At 40.1% G+C, this 13,888-nt stretch overlaps 1 protein-coding gene across 2 annotated transcripts in view; it reads left to right on the forward strand.

The window, feature by feature from the left end:
* man1a2 (mannosidase, alpha, class 1A, member 2) overlaps window positions 1–13,888 on the forward strand; it is a 141,640-nt gene that overhangs the window by 72,332 nt on the left and 55,420 nt on the right. For both annotated transcript variants that reach the window (XM_040034718.1, XM_040034719.1), the window contains exon 6: window positions 10,812–10,892. In XM_040034718.1, the coding sequence (XP_039890652.1) occupies window positions 10,812–10,892 (81 nt within the window). The remainder of the gene's footprint in view (window positions 1–10,811; window positions 10,893–13,888) is intronic.

Genomic DNA, 13,888 nt, shown 5'->3' on the forward strand with positions numbered 1-13,888 from the left:
GTTTTCTTTCACTCAGTCTTGGTGATGGCGGCGCCGCCGCCGCTTTGCTCTTCACGGTGTGTAAACAGACTCTGGCTCCACGTTAAACTTTGACACCATCATCATCATCATCATCTCTGCTGTTGTGTTATCAGTGTGTTTGCCCTTAATGTCAAAGTTTTATTGTCACGCTGCTCCTAAATGCGTTTATATTGCAGGGGTGTTTTAGCTGCAAACGTGTCTCCATGGTGACGCTACGGAGCCATGTGTTAAAGGAAGCATCGAAGCAGAGAATTTGTGTTGAGAATTATTTTGTAATTGAAGTATTCAAATTATGCAATGAATTGTTGCAGCCCTTCTCCTCCTATATACTCCATTTTTAGCATTTTCTGCTCTTAAGCGTGCTTCATACAACTCGCCTCATTCACCCATTTACACACATTGACATAAACACTTTTTTCTATGCTTTCCTACCTAAGTGTTTACTATCTAACATTCGTACATAACCCCCGAAGTTGGAAAACAACTTGGGAGTTAGTATCTTGCTGAAGATATTTGGCATGCAGCCTGAAGCAGGAATTGACCAACCTTCCGATTAGTAGATGAGCTGCTCTACCTCCTGAGCCAAAGCAGCTCACTCATTCCCCATCTTTCACTACTCACTCGCTCCTCAGTGCATTCTCAGCCTTTAAAAGTGCCTCTGTATTTCTAAATAATGTGGCTTTACATGTAGTCTTGTTTATTCTAATCAGTTTTCCCTAAATTCAATTCAGTTCTTCTGTCCACATTCTGGCAATCCTCTTCTCTTTTTATTCCTGTCTTTATACCGGCACCAAACTCTGGTGCCCAAGCTTCTTAGTACACCTACTGAGCCAATCACAGGACACCAAGCAGGGGATCTAAGAGCCTGACACTTGGAGGGCTAATTAACCTCGGGATCACTGTGGTTCTGCAGAGAAGAGGAATGGAGAGAGTGAGAGGAGTGAAAGGCTTAGATTGCATGGAGGACATGGGTGAAATTGGGTTAGGAGAAATGCAACTGAGAGAGAAACTGAAACTGGTCAAGATCAGTCATAGTTTAGTTGAATGGAAGGAGGAAGATTAGGGGGGAGGGCAAAATGGCCGCAATATGGGTAAAATAGATGGGCAAGGGAAGGAGGAAAAATAAAGGTTAAGAAAAGAAAAGATGGGGAGAAAAGACAATTATACATAAAGATATAGTAGTGACTCTGTACAAGTAAAAACAAATCAGACCCGTATAAAACAAACTATTTCAAGCTGTATGGATAGGCGTTGGGTTGAGAGTCACTTGGCCTCACCTCTGCTAAATTAAATGACTGAACTGGGCCTGTTCACTGTGCTGTTGCCTTTTGGACCATATTTAATGGAACTACATAGTACAAGTTATTTACAGTCCATGAGGGCAACTCGTTTATATAAAGCATTTTTAAGAGAATTTAGAGACATTCATCAGCAGTTGACATGGCAGGTACGTGATAGAAGTATGAATGATTAAATATAGGCATCATATACAGGAATAAGAAGGGTGGATATTTGTGAAGTGAAAAGGACAGAGGAAAAGAGAGAGAGATACACCGGAAGATTTTATAGTTTTTAACCCTGAGAAAACAGTAAAAGGATACAGAAAGAGATGAAAATTGGCACAGTCATCTTACAATTGTCCCATTTGGATTCATTAAATAAAAGTAGCAGTGTCTTCTCCAGCACAGTGATATCCAAAATACCCACTGGAGCAGCTAATGTAATAAAAGTTCCCTTAGCAGCATGAGTATGAGATTTGTGCCTTACAAAAAAGATGGAGAATTATTAAATGTAAAACAAATGCAATGACAGTGACATGGAGATAAGAGCGTGAGGAAACAAAATTGCGAATATGCTCGTGTGAAGTAATAAAAATCAGGCAGGAGAGGAGAGCCCTCTGGTTACTTAGGAGGGAGAGGAGAGTGGAGATTAGAGGGAGGAGAAGAAGAGAGAGGATGAGATTTGAAGCTGCTGTTAACAAGTGAGAGGAGGAGGGAGGCGTGTCGCTGTGTTTTCATTAATAGCCTGGTTTGATGCTCTTATACCTGTGTGCATTAGGCAGGGGATTCAGGCATAAGCTTCCAGCTATACTATAACATTCAGGAAAGGTTTAGCTAGCTTAGGCTAAACTTTAGAAATATGGTCATGGCATTACTCTGGCTTTTGCATGGGCCTTTTATAAAACAGGTAATATCCCAGCTTGGAGTGAGCCATATTTTTCTTCCAGCCTGCAGTGGCCTGGCAGTGTAATTGGCAGCAAAAGTGTTATTAAACTTGGCCCTTGTGAATATCAAAGATTTGTTCAACCTAAAGAGAGCAGCTGTACCCAGCTTCCCCAGTCAGAGCACTGAGGCTGGAACCAGGCCATAGTCTGCATTTCCATTTGGGAGATTAAATACATCACTCTTAGTCGAGTTTAATCACTTTCCGGTGCATATAGGAGTGCAAGTTGCCCAATATTACATTGAGGTTAGCTGCTTCTGTGTGTGCACCATCATTGTACTATAGTACTACAAGTACTATAAGCTACTTGTAGACGTGTGCACATCCTTAAACCAGTATTTTATTGAGGCACCTTTTGGTTTAATCTCTGCATTCAGTCTTCTTGGATGTGTGTGTGTGTGTGTGTGTGTGTGTGTGTGTGTGTACACAGTATTTATTGGCTTGGCAATATTTGGCCACTCTTCCTCGGAGAAGCACTCCAAATCTGTCAGCTAGAGAGGGCATCTTTTGTGCACAGTCCTGTGCAGGTCAGTCCACAGATTGTTCTGTTGGATTTAGGTCTGATCCAAATGACTGATTTGGATGTGTACTCTGTGTCATTGTCCTGTTGGATGGTATAAGTCCTCTTCATCTGCAGCATTCTGGCACTTTTGCTGTTTGATTGGTATTTGACTGGTATAATTTCATCCACTTAAGGAGGGGATTATATGGGACTAAAGCCCCAGTTCCAGCTGAAGAAGAGCATCCTGAAAGTGTAAGAATGCCGCCACCATGCGTGGGTATGGTGTTCTTTTTGGTTATGCAAAAAAAGTTGTTTTTGGACATGAGTACCTTTGTGGAATTGTGGCCAAAAAATTCAGTCTCACACATTTTCCTTCATGCTTTTGGGAGAATTTATGCTTACGTTTGTTTGTTTTGGGGGTTTGGGTTTTTTTGTTTTGTTTTTTTGCAAATTGTACTTGGGTTTGGATGCTTTTCTTTGCCAGAAAGGCTTGCGTCTTGCAATCCTGCCCCATAGTCCAGACAAATGGAAAATACATATATAATACATGAGATTGTTGTTACATAGTACACAACTGGTGCTTTCCAGAAATTCCTGCAGCTCCTTTAGTGTTACTCTAGATCCTCTGATAGGCTCCCGAGCTAGTTTTCACCTTGTCTTTTCATCAGTTTTTGGGGGACATCCAGTTTTTTGCGGTGTCAGTTTTTGATGACTGTCTTCACTCTGTTCCTGGTATATTCAGTGCAGTGGAACCTTTGGTACCTTTCTTCTGACTGATACCTTTCAACAGTGAAATCGCTTTGATGCTTTGTAAGCGGTCTGTGAACCAGAGCTTTTGATGCAGCAGGCAACTAAGTAAATGTCAGGAAGGTCCTGCTAGGACCGCTGAACTGTATTTGGGGTTAATCAGAGTCTCTTTAATTGATAGCAGGTGTGTACCCAAGAAGACAGAACGCTGTCTGCTGCTTCAACAGCGTATTTGTTTAAAGGTGTGCCGACTTATGCAAAAAGCTGATTGTTTAAAAAAAAATCCACTAACAGATTTGTTTGTTGAAATAATTGAATTGCTTTGAAATCATTGTCAGTGAGTTATTGTGGTCTCATTTTTTTTTATTTTTAACCTCACTAAAACCTGGTATTTAAAGAGATATGTGTACACCCTTTATAGCCACTGTACTAAGAATAGTTGCTATTCATCATTCCATAGCATTCATTAAAGTAGTTCCTGCAACTCCAAATTCATCCGAAGATGTTGTCTTCCATTTTTTCTTAGTTTAGTTTGATATGCGGGGGAGAAGAATTCAGTGCATCATGCAACAATACACAGGAACATGTGCCTGTGGCATCAAAACTAGTGGATGGTTCAGTTCTAACTGTAATCTTTAGTCTTTTAGAAATATGTAGAGTGTAATTTACCATTTTGTTTCTAAAGTTGAATGACCTGAATCTTTGTAGCATGTTGCCCCGTTCCTAGAACCCAGTTAGTTTAGTGAGCAATAAAGTCATTAGCCTAAACAATGAAAATAAGATCCAAGTTATCAAAAACTCCAGCTGAATTGTGCTGTAAGCTGTTTTGAAGTGGACTGCGAACCATACATGAGAAAATAACAAGTATTTTTGAAATATGTGATTGCAGAGTCGTGACATTATTTCCCTCATCTTCATCTTGCATAAACATAGTAAATTGGTCTCTCTCTGTGTGTACACACAGTATTTATTGCTTAAAAGTAACTGTGTGGTTCTTGTGTGCTTTTAGCAAATTTATGCACATTTTTATTGCCTATGTTACACCTGCGCTCGTCTACCTCTCAATTCAGCCACCCACTTGCCACCAACACATCCTCCAGCTCCAGCTTTACCACTAATGAATGATTAAATAGCTGCCATGTCAGTTTGAGCCAAGCAGTGAGTCACTGTTGGACTCTCTAGTGTCCTGGTTAGACCCCCGCATTGCAGCTTGCCCTCAGATGATGGATGTGTCGGCATGCGAACTGCATCTATGCTAGGCCCAAACATCCAGCAAACTAATAGACTTTGTTAACTAATGCATTAATGACCCCAATCAAAATGAGGATTTGATCTGATCCCATGCAGCAAGGAGATTGAAATACTGATTAATTCTAGCTGTTGTTTGAGCCCAGTCTGATTTCCTGGATTCATTTATGCAGAGTTCTTTATTCAGATTTCTTTCCTAGCATATGATGTTTCTGGCAATAAGAAATGCAGAGACATGATTCAGTCTTTGACAAGGTAGAAAAGGCCATTCTGCTGTTAAAATTTTTATACCATTGCTGAGCTTCTGTGGTCCGGCTCACTTTAAGCTGTCATGTTTGGCATGATTAGACACATCTTCTCCCATCAGTTTCCTTCTTCTAGAAGCCTTTTTACTGAAGGTGAGAGCAGTGACTTACTGTGTTGGCTCCTCTCGTGTCATTTCCAATGACAGACGTTAATATTTTAGCTGAATCGTCTGGATGACATGTTTTATCAAATTTGAAGGTCTGTCATCAGATTTGTTGGGATACTTCAGTGAAATCACACACTGTGAACCAAACAAACAAAAAGATGCATTCTCACCAGCTGTTGAGATTCCAGGTTTTAATATGAATATTCTTTTGTAAATTGTTTTTTTTTTTTAAATTACATTGTAAAATGTTATTGTTGAGCTTTTAAAACACAATGTTTTCAAATATGTTGTTTCATGCAAGTATCTTACACCAGGGATGTTTTAACATCATATAAAGCTCTGGGAATAAACAGCAATTAGGGTTGGGAGTGTTGGGTTAAAATCGACAGTCTACAAATATACATTCAAGGAGGTGTGAAACATTAACCTGTGTGTCTCTTACCTTTTATTGTTAATATAATGATTAAAATCCAGCTAATACAGAACCTTTCAGAATCAGCTTTATTGACAAGTATGTGTGAACTGGGCTCCGGCTATTTCTTTCCTTTCAGTGTACAGAACAGAGTAGACGGCAGACAATACTGAGAACATGACACCAACACGTGTAGCATGTTCATGTTGCATTTACAGAGCTGAAGCCACTGTTGATTATAAAGGGTTTAATAATTCCCACATTGACACATGTGGGCACACATGCCTATTCGCTTTAATGTACAGTTAGGTCAGTAAATATTTGGACAGAGACAACTTTTTTTCTAATTTTGATTCCATACATTACCACAATGAATTTTAAAGGAAATAACTTCAATGTGGTTGAAGTGCAGGCTTTGAGTAGGTTGAAAAAGATTGCATAAAAATGTGATGAACTAAAGCATTTTTACCACAATCCCTTTAATTCAGGGGCTCAAATGTCATTGGAAAAATTCAGTAACTAAAAATAAAATCTTCATTTCTAATATTTGGTTGAAACCTTTTGCTGGCAATGGGTCTAGTCTTCAACAAGCGAAATGCATGCTATATTATGTATCTGTATTATGAAACACTGCCCAATCAATTTGACTGCATTTAGCTGGATTTGAGCTGACAGTATGTCTCTGACCACCTCAGATTTCATTCGACTCCTTCTGTCCTGTGTCACATCATCAAGAAGTACTAGCGTCCCAGTGCCACTGGCAGCCATCACACTGCTTCTACTGTTTTATAGTTGATTTGGTACGCTTTGGATCAGGAGCTGTTCTGCGCCTTTTCCATAGGTTGATCTTGGTTTTATCTTTCCAAAGAATGTTTTCTCCAGAGCTGTGCTGGCTTTTTGATTTTCTTTTCTTTTTTCTTTTTTTCCCTTTTTTTTTTTTTTAATAGAAAGTCCGATCTAACCTTTTTATTCTTGAGGCTTATCAGTGGCTTGCACTCATTTAAAACAAACCTTCATTATTAATAACAGAAAATGGCACAAAAAATAAATGCTGACAGATCTGTTTATACTGATGCATGTTGGATATAAATAGAGGGGGGGAGCGAGTGTTGTTAAGAGCGTTAAAATAGAAGATCATATAATGAAGTGACCCTGGTGTTCTGTTTAGTAGCTCCATGACAAAATACATGATTTCAGTCCAACCGTATATTCCTGTGCTGCTCTCAAGCCTCACTGCACAACCTGTGTAGCTCCGGCTACGTCCACATGTACACAGGTATTTTTTTTAAAAACTGAGATTTTCTGTTTTCGTTTGTATAAAAAAAAATCCCGTCCACACGTAAAATCCAAAAAAGAAAGAAAACACTGCCAGGAACATGCCAAAGCAGCAGGTGGCGATATATTCCTGTCCGTGTAGAAATGTTGGCCAATCAGAAGTCTAGAAGCCTGGGTGGGAAAGAGTAAACAAAGATGGTGCATAGAAGCAGAACCGAGTCCTATGTGTAGAGGGACAGTACCTGTGTGTACAGGGAGTGCAGAATTATTAGGCAAGTTGTATTTTTGAGGAATAATTTTATTATTGAACAACAACCATGTTCTCAATGAACCCAAAAAACTCATTAATATCAAAGCTGAATGTTTTTGGAAGTAGTTTTTAGTTTGTTTTTAGTTTTAGCTATTTTAGGGGGATATCTGTGTGTGCAGGTGACTATTACTGTGCATAATTATTAGGCAACTTAACAAAAAACAAATATATACCCATTTCAATTTTTTATTTTTACCAGTGAAACCAATATAACATCTCCACATTCACAAATATACATTTCTGACATTCAAAAACAAAACAAAAACAAATCAGCGACCAATATAGCCACCTTTCTTTGCAAGGACACTCAAAAGCCTGCCATCCATGGATTCTGTCAGTGTTTTGATCTGTTCACCATCAACATTGCGTGCAGCAGCAACCACAGCCTCCCAGACACTGTTCAGAGAGGTGTACTGTTTTCCCCCCTTGTAAATCTCACATTTGATGATGGACCACAGGTTCTCAATGGGGTTCAGATCAGGTGAACAAGGTGGCCATGTCATTAGTTTTTCTTCTTTTATACCCTTTCTTGCCAGCCACGCTGTGGAGTACTTGGACGCGTGTGATGGAGCATTGTCCTGCATGAAAATCATGTTTTTCTTGAAGGATGCAGACTTCTTCCTGTACCACTGCTTGAAGAAGGTGTCTTCCAGAAACTGGCAGTAGGACTGGGAGTTGAGCTTGACTCCATCCTCAACCCGAAAAGGCCCCACAAGCTCATCTTTGATGATAGCAGCCCAAACCAGTACTCCACCTCCACCTTGCTGGCGTCTGAGTCGGACTGAAGCTCTCTGCCCTTTACCAATCCAGCCACGGGCCCATCAAGACTCACTCTCATTTCATCAGTGCACATCACCTAATATGCTTAATTGGTAGTAGGCTTTCGAGCCTATACAGCTTGGAGTAAGACAACATGCATGAAGAGGATGACGTGGACAAAATACTCATTTGCCTAATAATTCTGCACTCCCTGTATATGTAAGCATTTAAACAGCAAGTCCGCCATTGTAGAAATTCATTTCACTGAAACAATAACCTGGCGCACAGTGTGACGTCAAACTGTAGAAACAGTTTTCGAAAAATTTCCACCCTGGCAGGAGTTTTTAAAAAATCTCCATTTTCAGTGACCGAAAATGCCTTTTACATGTGGACGAAAAGTGCAAACGCATAGAAAAATCTGCGTTTTCAAAAATACCCGGGTACGTGCGGACGTAGCCTCCCACTTCCCCCTCTGTGCTCACCTCAGGCTTTTTTGTTTTGTTTTTGTTTGTTTTTTTAAATCAGGGTTGTTTTGTCCCTGCTTTTCATTGGGCTCAGTGCTTCTAAACTGCAACTGTAAATGGCTAACAAGTAAAGGCTGACTCATGCTGTAGAGCATAGGTGTCAAACTCTGGCCCGCAGCCTAATTACATTTGGCCCGCGAAGCCATACCAAATTACTATTAGAGCTGGCCTACTGGTATTATACAGCTAATATATATATCGTTTAGTATTAAGCTTTGCTTGTTCCATATTCAGTTTTTCAGCAAAACTTGTTTGAGTCCATAAGAAAAGATTCATTCTTATATCTGGAGGAAGATTTTTTTCCCAATAAATATTAATGTTAGCCCAGTTTTGAATTTTGGCCCACTGTGTATTTGAGTTTTACACAATCCTGCTGTAGACGGATGCCAGCCTTCGGCTGGATGAGAGCTTCCCAGTCGCCACCTTTCATCAGGTTTAACACAAACCCGTAGCTCGTCTTGCCTTTCAGTGTGTTTTGTGAAGTGCTGATTGTGTGCCGGTAAAAATGAAAACCTTTTTAGTTGAGCTTAGTCTGAAAACTTTGGGTGCAGAGAGAAAATTTGTGCAAGTTGAAAATAGGTTTATGCAGGCAGTATTCAACACTTTTCCCTTCCAGCACTAATCCACACATGGGATCTGAGGCAGGAAGCAACTCTGGTACTTTAAGACACATTCAAACAGCTTGCAAAATAAAAATTAACTCAACATCGAGTGTACGGCTGCTACATTCTCTCTCTCTCTCTCTTTTTTTTTTGCTTATACTCAAGTGAAAGCCTCAACAATGATAGGGCTTCACTATTTCAGGAGCAAATCAGACCTGTTATATCTGAGAGGCCAAAATCCACCCTGCTGCGAACAGCCCATAGATCAAGAGATACTATAGAGATTGTGGGGTTTACCTTCAAAAGATGCTCAGATTTTCAGACATGAACCACAGCATTGTACAGCTAGATGTAACACTGTATGCCTCTGTAGATAAGAAAAGCATTCTTTAGGGAAATGTGCCTGTGGGGGAAGGCATGCCAAGAAGGCTCACTGTTCCCTGTATAGCTCTATTGAAAAGACTTCCCAGCAGAAGCATTATCTGACAGGTTATGACAGCTCTTTGCACTGAAGGAAATGCAAGAAGCCGAGAGAGGCTCTTGAATGAATTAAGTGGATTAGATGAAGCTAGGCTGACATCAGGGCCAGGTTTGCGCTAATGTGAGTACCGGTGCTGACCAGTGTTCAGGGCTGAGCATCACAGCCAGTCTTTGAATGTTCTTGTTCACATGTGCTCCTGACTCCAGGTTAGAGTTACCTCATCAGGTTACAGAAGAGAGCGCGGTAAACTGTGAGTACTGTAATCAGTAAGGCTCAATGATAAATATTTGATGTATTTATTTGAACCATGCTGTGGCTGATCTTAACATGTTATAGCCACACAATGTTCCTGCACTCCTCCGCTTCTTTCTCCTATTCATTTACTGTAAACAGAGGTCATTCAGCCTGCACTTTAAAAAATGTGTAGGCAGAGTTCTCTCATCTTTGGTACGTTTTCATTTCTAATGTGAAAATATCAGCGCAAGGTCATGTTGTAAATTGCAAGAAGCTCTCAGCATTTGAATGTACGGGACCAAAAAGGCGTTCCAGGTGAATAACATTTCTGCATCACAGTCGCTGTGTCATCAGCCATGTTGTCAGTCACAGTCTTCCAATTTCCCAAACACGAGGAATGCTGTGGTTTGAAGGAAGCTGCAAGGCCAGCAGTACAAGCATTGCACAGAGTGAAATCAGTCAAGTGTGTATATGAAAGTCTTAATTAGGTTCTCCTTTGGAGGCACATTAATTGGGATGAGCAGCCAACTAATTCGAATTGGCAAACAATAACCATGGTAACAACTTTAGACCCAAATAATGTGCGAAATCACCTTAACCACTTTGTGTACACTGGCTTTAGTTCAGTGTTTAATCCTCAAGACGTCTTTTCTCTCCTGTCGCTCTCACACGTTCCACTTCATATCTGCTGGCAGGTTACTGACTTGTTGCTCAGCGCTAATGATTCAAAGATTTTTGCTTCACTTGGACAGCTTTTACTGTCTGATCTGTCTGAAAGTACCTTTCCACTTTGCATCTTTTCCTGCGTGACATGCAAATCAGCAATAACATTAAGAAGCCATTGATCTTAGTGTTTTGTTATACAGCACCACTGGGCTTCACCAAAGCCAGAAACGAATACTGTTCACAGTTATGTATCCAGTGTCACCAGAGAATAGAGCCAATAGGGGCGTGCTGTTTTGCCTGTTCTGTTTAGATCTTGGGTATTAGTGATTACTTTGTGCCATTTCCTGTAGCAAGCTGCTTTATTTAATGATTTTTGTGCTGCCTTAATTTTCCAGAATGCTGAGGTGTCAGTGTTTGAGGTCAACATTCGGTTCATAGGAGGATTGCTGGCTGCCTACTACCTCTCTGGACAGGAAGTAAGTACTTATTTGCTTGTGTGTGTTGTATATGAGAGTGTAAGAATTTTTTAGTGTTATTTTTTTCTACATTGGACAGAAAATTGATGAAAAATAGATGTTAGTTCAAATCACCTGGGCTATAATCCTCAAAATGATCTTCATGTCTCCTTGTTTCATCTCTCCTCTCCTATTAAAGCCAACAGGCAAATTTTGCTTCTTGGTTTAAGGAGCTGGTGAACATTAAATCCAGCCATCCATCTTTCTTTTTCTGTTCTTTCCCACCTCTTCTCTGTCCATCCAATCCGCTCCAACTTTCATGCCCAGCCGAGCAGTGCTCCCTCTATAATAGGAGCAAATACATCAAACTCGCTCAGCACAACCTCCACGACTACTGTGCTCCCAAGAATTTATAGGGGGGGGGGTTACTGCCGGCCAACAGATCTCGAAAGAAATCAGTGCTTTTCTTAGCCTTTTCACTTCACCACAAATACAGCTCTGACACAGTTGCTAACTTTCAATATTGTCTCCTATAAATCCTGATTTCCCTTCCTTTAGTCTTTGTTTCTCAAACCACAGCTGTCAGAAATGCCTACAAGTACACCCTGAAGATACAGAAATCAAGCGGTGTTTTGTGCGAGTAGACAGCCAGTGAAGTTCTCAAAATAAACCACGATGGGCTGAGTAGGCATTTTGCTTTGATTATAGGGCCACACCTTTAGATGAAGGCTGCTGTGGTTCATCTAAAGGTGAAGGTTGTTTTTGTAAAGACAAAGCTATTGTCTTGTCCTGTCACTAATATTGTTCTCTTCGTACCTTTCATGTACATCAAGAAGTAGTCTGGAAAAAAAAATTCCGGTCTTTTAAGTGACATTTGTGAAAAATATGATCAGTTTAGTAGCAGACACCCATTCACATTAACTTGATGCTAGTGGTCAAGACTTTAGTGGCATTTTCTTGCCCTTTATGCTTTGCTCATTCTGGGAAACCATCAGCTTATTCTGCTGTCCTAATGTCTAAAGAGCACATTTTTGCAGTGAAGCCATCTGGTCAGAGAATGTGTGTGGGGTGAGCCAGTCATTTAACTGCTAAGACAAAAGCTCAATCGGATGATAGCCAGTGGTTTTAAAATGCATTTCAATAACCGCAGTTATTCTTTTGCTCTTGATAAAGGCCTTGTACCTGCTATAGATTGCATATAAATGATAGATCAGAGGCAGGGTTGCTAATTAGTCAGCTAGTTAAATGTGTTTTTAAACTGTATGGCTCTAATAAACATAATCATTAACTGTACCATGTAGCAGAGACATCAGAACTATTGTTTGTACCAGGCTGTTAGTGAACTTTTTAATGCTGCAAGGTTGGGCTTTTGTATTATGGGAGGCTGTGTACATGGACTCACTTTTAGAGCTGGACTCAAGTAGCGATTTAAAAAGTGATGGCAGTTCCACATTGGCCTCATTTCAGACATGGAGTCTTTGACTTGGTTGCTTGCATGTTGCCAAAGCGTCCTTACATAAGTTCAATAGATGAAGATAATATCACAGAGGTAAGGCAGCAGTTTCACTGGTCTGGCCCACTTAAGTTTAAAGTGGGCTGTATGTGACATCCCTGCTGTAAGGGGAAGCTGTGGCTGAATTAAAAAGAGGGTAAATGTAGACGTGAGTGTCTCAAAGTTCAAGTTTTGTATTTCTTTTTTAGTGGAGAGAGTAGAAAGCATAAGCATAAACTAACCATTTATTTACAATTAGATTTTGGTTAACAGCTGAGGAGAAATCCAAAAAACTGGTTTGAAAATTGGAATGAAAGACCGTTAAACACCCTAAAAGTAACACGTTTGTTTTGTTGGGTAATTAAAGCCATGAAGAGAACAGATTAGTCATTTGCAATGTTTCAGAAGCAGATTTAAAAAAACCAAAAAAAAAAACCAATCTTGTTCTGCCCACTCACTGAAAAATGCTCAACAAACTTTACTCAGTCACACTGAGTGTCCAGAGGTTGTGGGTTGGATTTATGGAACCGATAAACATTGTGATAATTTACTGCGAATAACAACAGAAGCCCAAGTGGCTCACAAGCAAAACTTAATGCCACTCTTGTTCCCCACACTGCACTTCACCTCCTATTCCCTTGCTCAATTTCACTTCCCCCACCCAAATCAAACTCAGTCATTCATCAGAGCCCACTGGAGTGATAATAGAAGCAGTGGGAGGTGGAAAAAGAGGGAGATCGAGCATGGGAGGACTTAGAGGAGAGACAGTGATGGAGGGAACAGAGGAGAGGGTGGAGAAACCTGTGCGATGGGACAGTGAAGATGAGTGGAGGGTGTTTGGAGGTGATTGTTACAGATAAAGAGATGTGAGTGGGGAGTGAGGATGATGAATGGCTCTCGAGGGAAAAAAGCAAGTCAGATTCATTCTTCACTCTCACTGAACATGTCCTTGAGCAAGGCATTTAACCCTCCTACTGTTCAGGCAGCAGTAGAATAAATACAGATTGTTATAAAAAAATAAGTGGTAACAGATGATTGAAAAAACACAACAGCTTAGGATTGGTGATGAACTGGGCGTTAAAGGTCTGTCCCATGTTGGATGTTAGTGAATCCTTGTAGCTGTATGTGTGTGGGACAGTCACAGATAGTGATGGATTGATTTAGAGTTAACGCAAGAAAACACATGGCCCCAAACAAATGCACAGAAACACTAATGCTCTGGTTTTGTATACATTTTGCTCGTGTTCTAACATGTATAGATAAAAAAGCATTAATTAAAGCCCAGAAGTACTCATCTCCCAGAGGTCGTTTACAGAGCTCACTGCCTCTATAATGGCTCTTTAACTATACAAAAGAGTTAATTTCACTTTAAAAAAAAATACATTTTTTTGTTTTAATTTCAACTTCAGTGAGTACGCAAACATGGACACTAGTACCTCAGTTGTTATTTTTCCCCTTTTTGATTATATTAAGAATACTTTTTTTACATACTGTATATTCCTGCACAGAATACAGCTTCACAACA

Source organism: Simochromis diagramma, unplaced genomic scaffold, assembly GCF_900408965.1.
Source record: "Simochromis diagramma unplaced genomic scaffold, fSimDia1.1 OVJJ01000091.1, whole genome shotgun sequence".
Lineage (NCBI taxonomy): Eukaryota > Metazoa > Chordata > Actinopteri > Cichliformes > Cichlidae > Simochromis > Simochromis diagramma.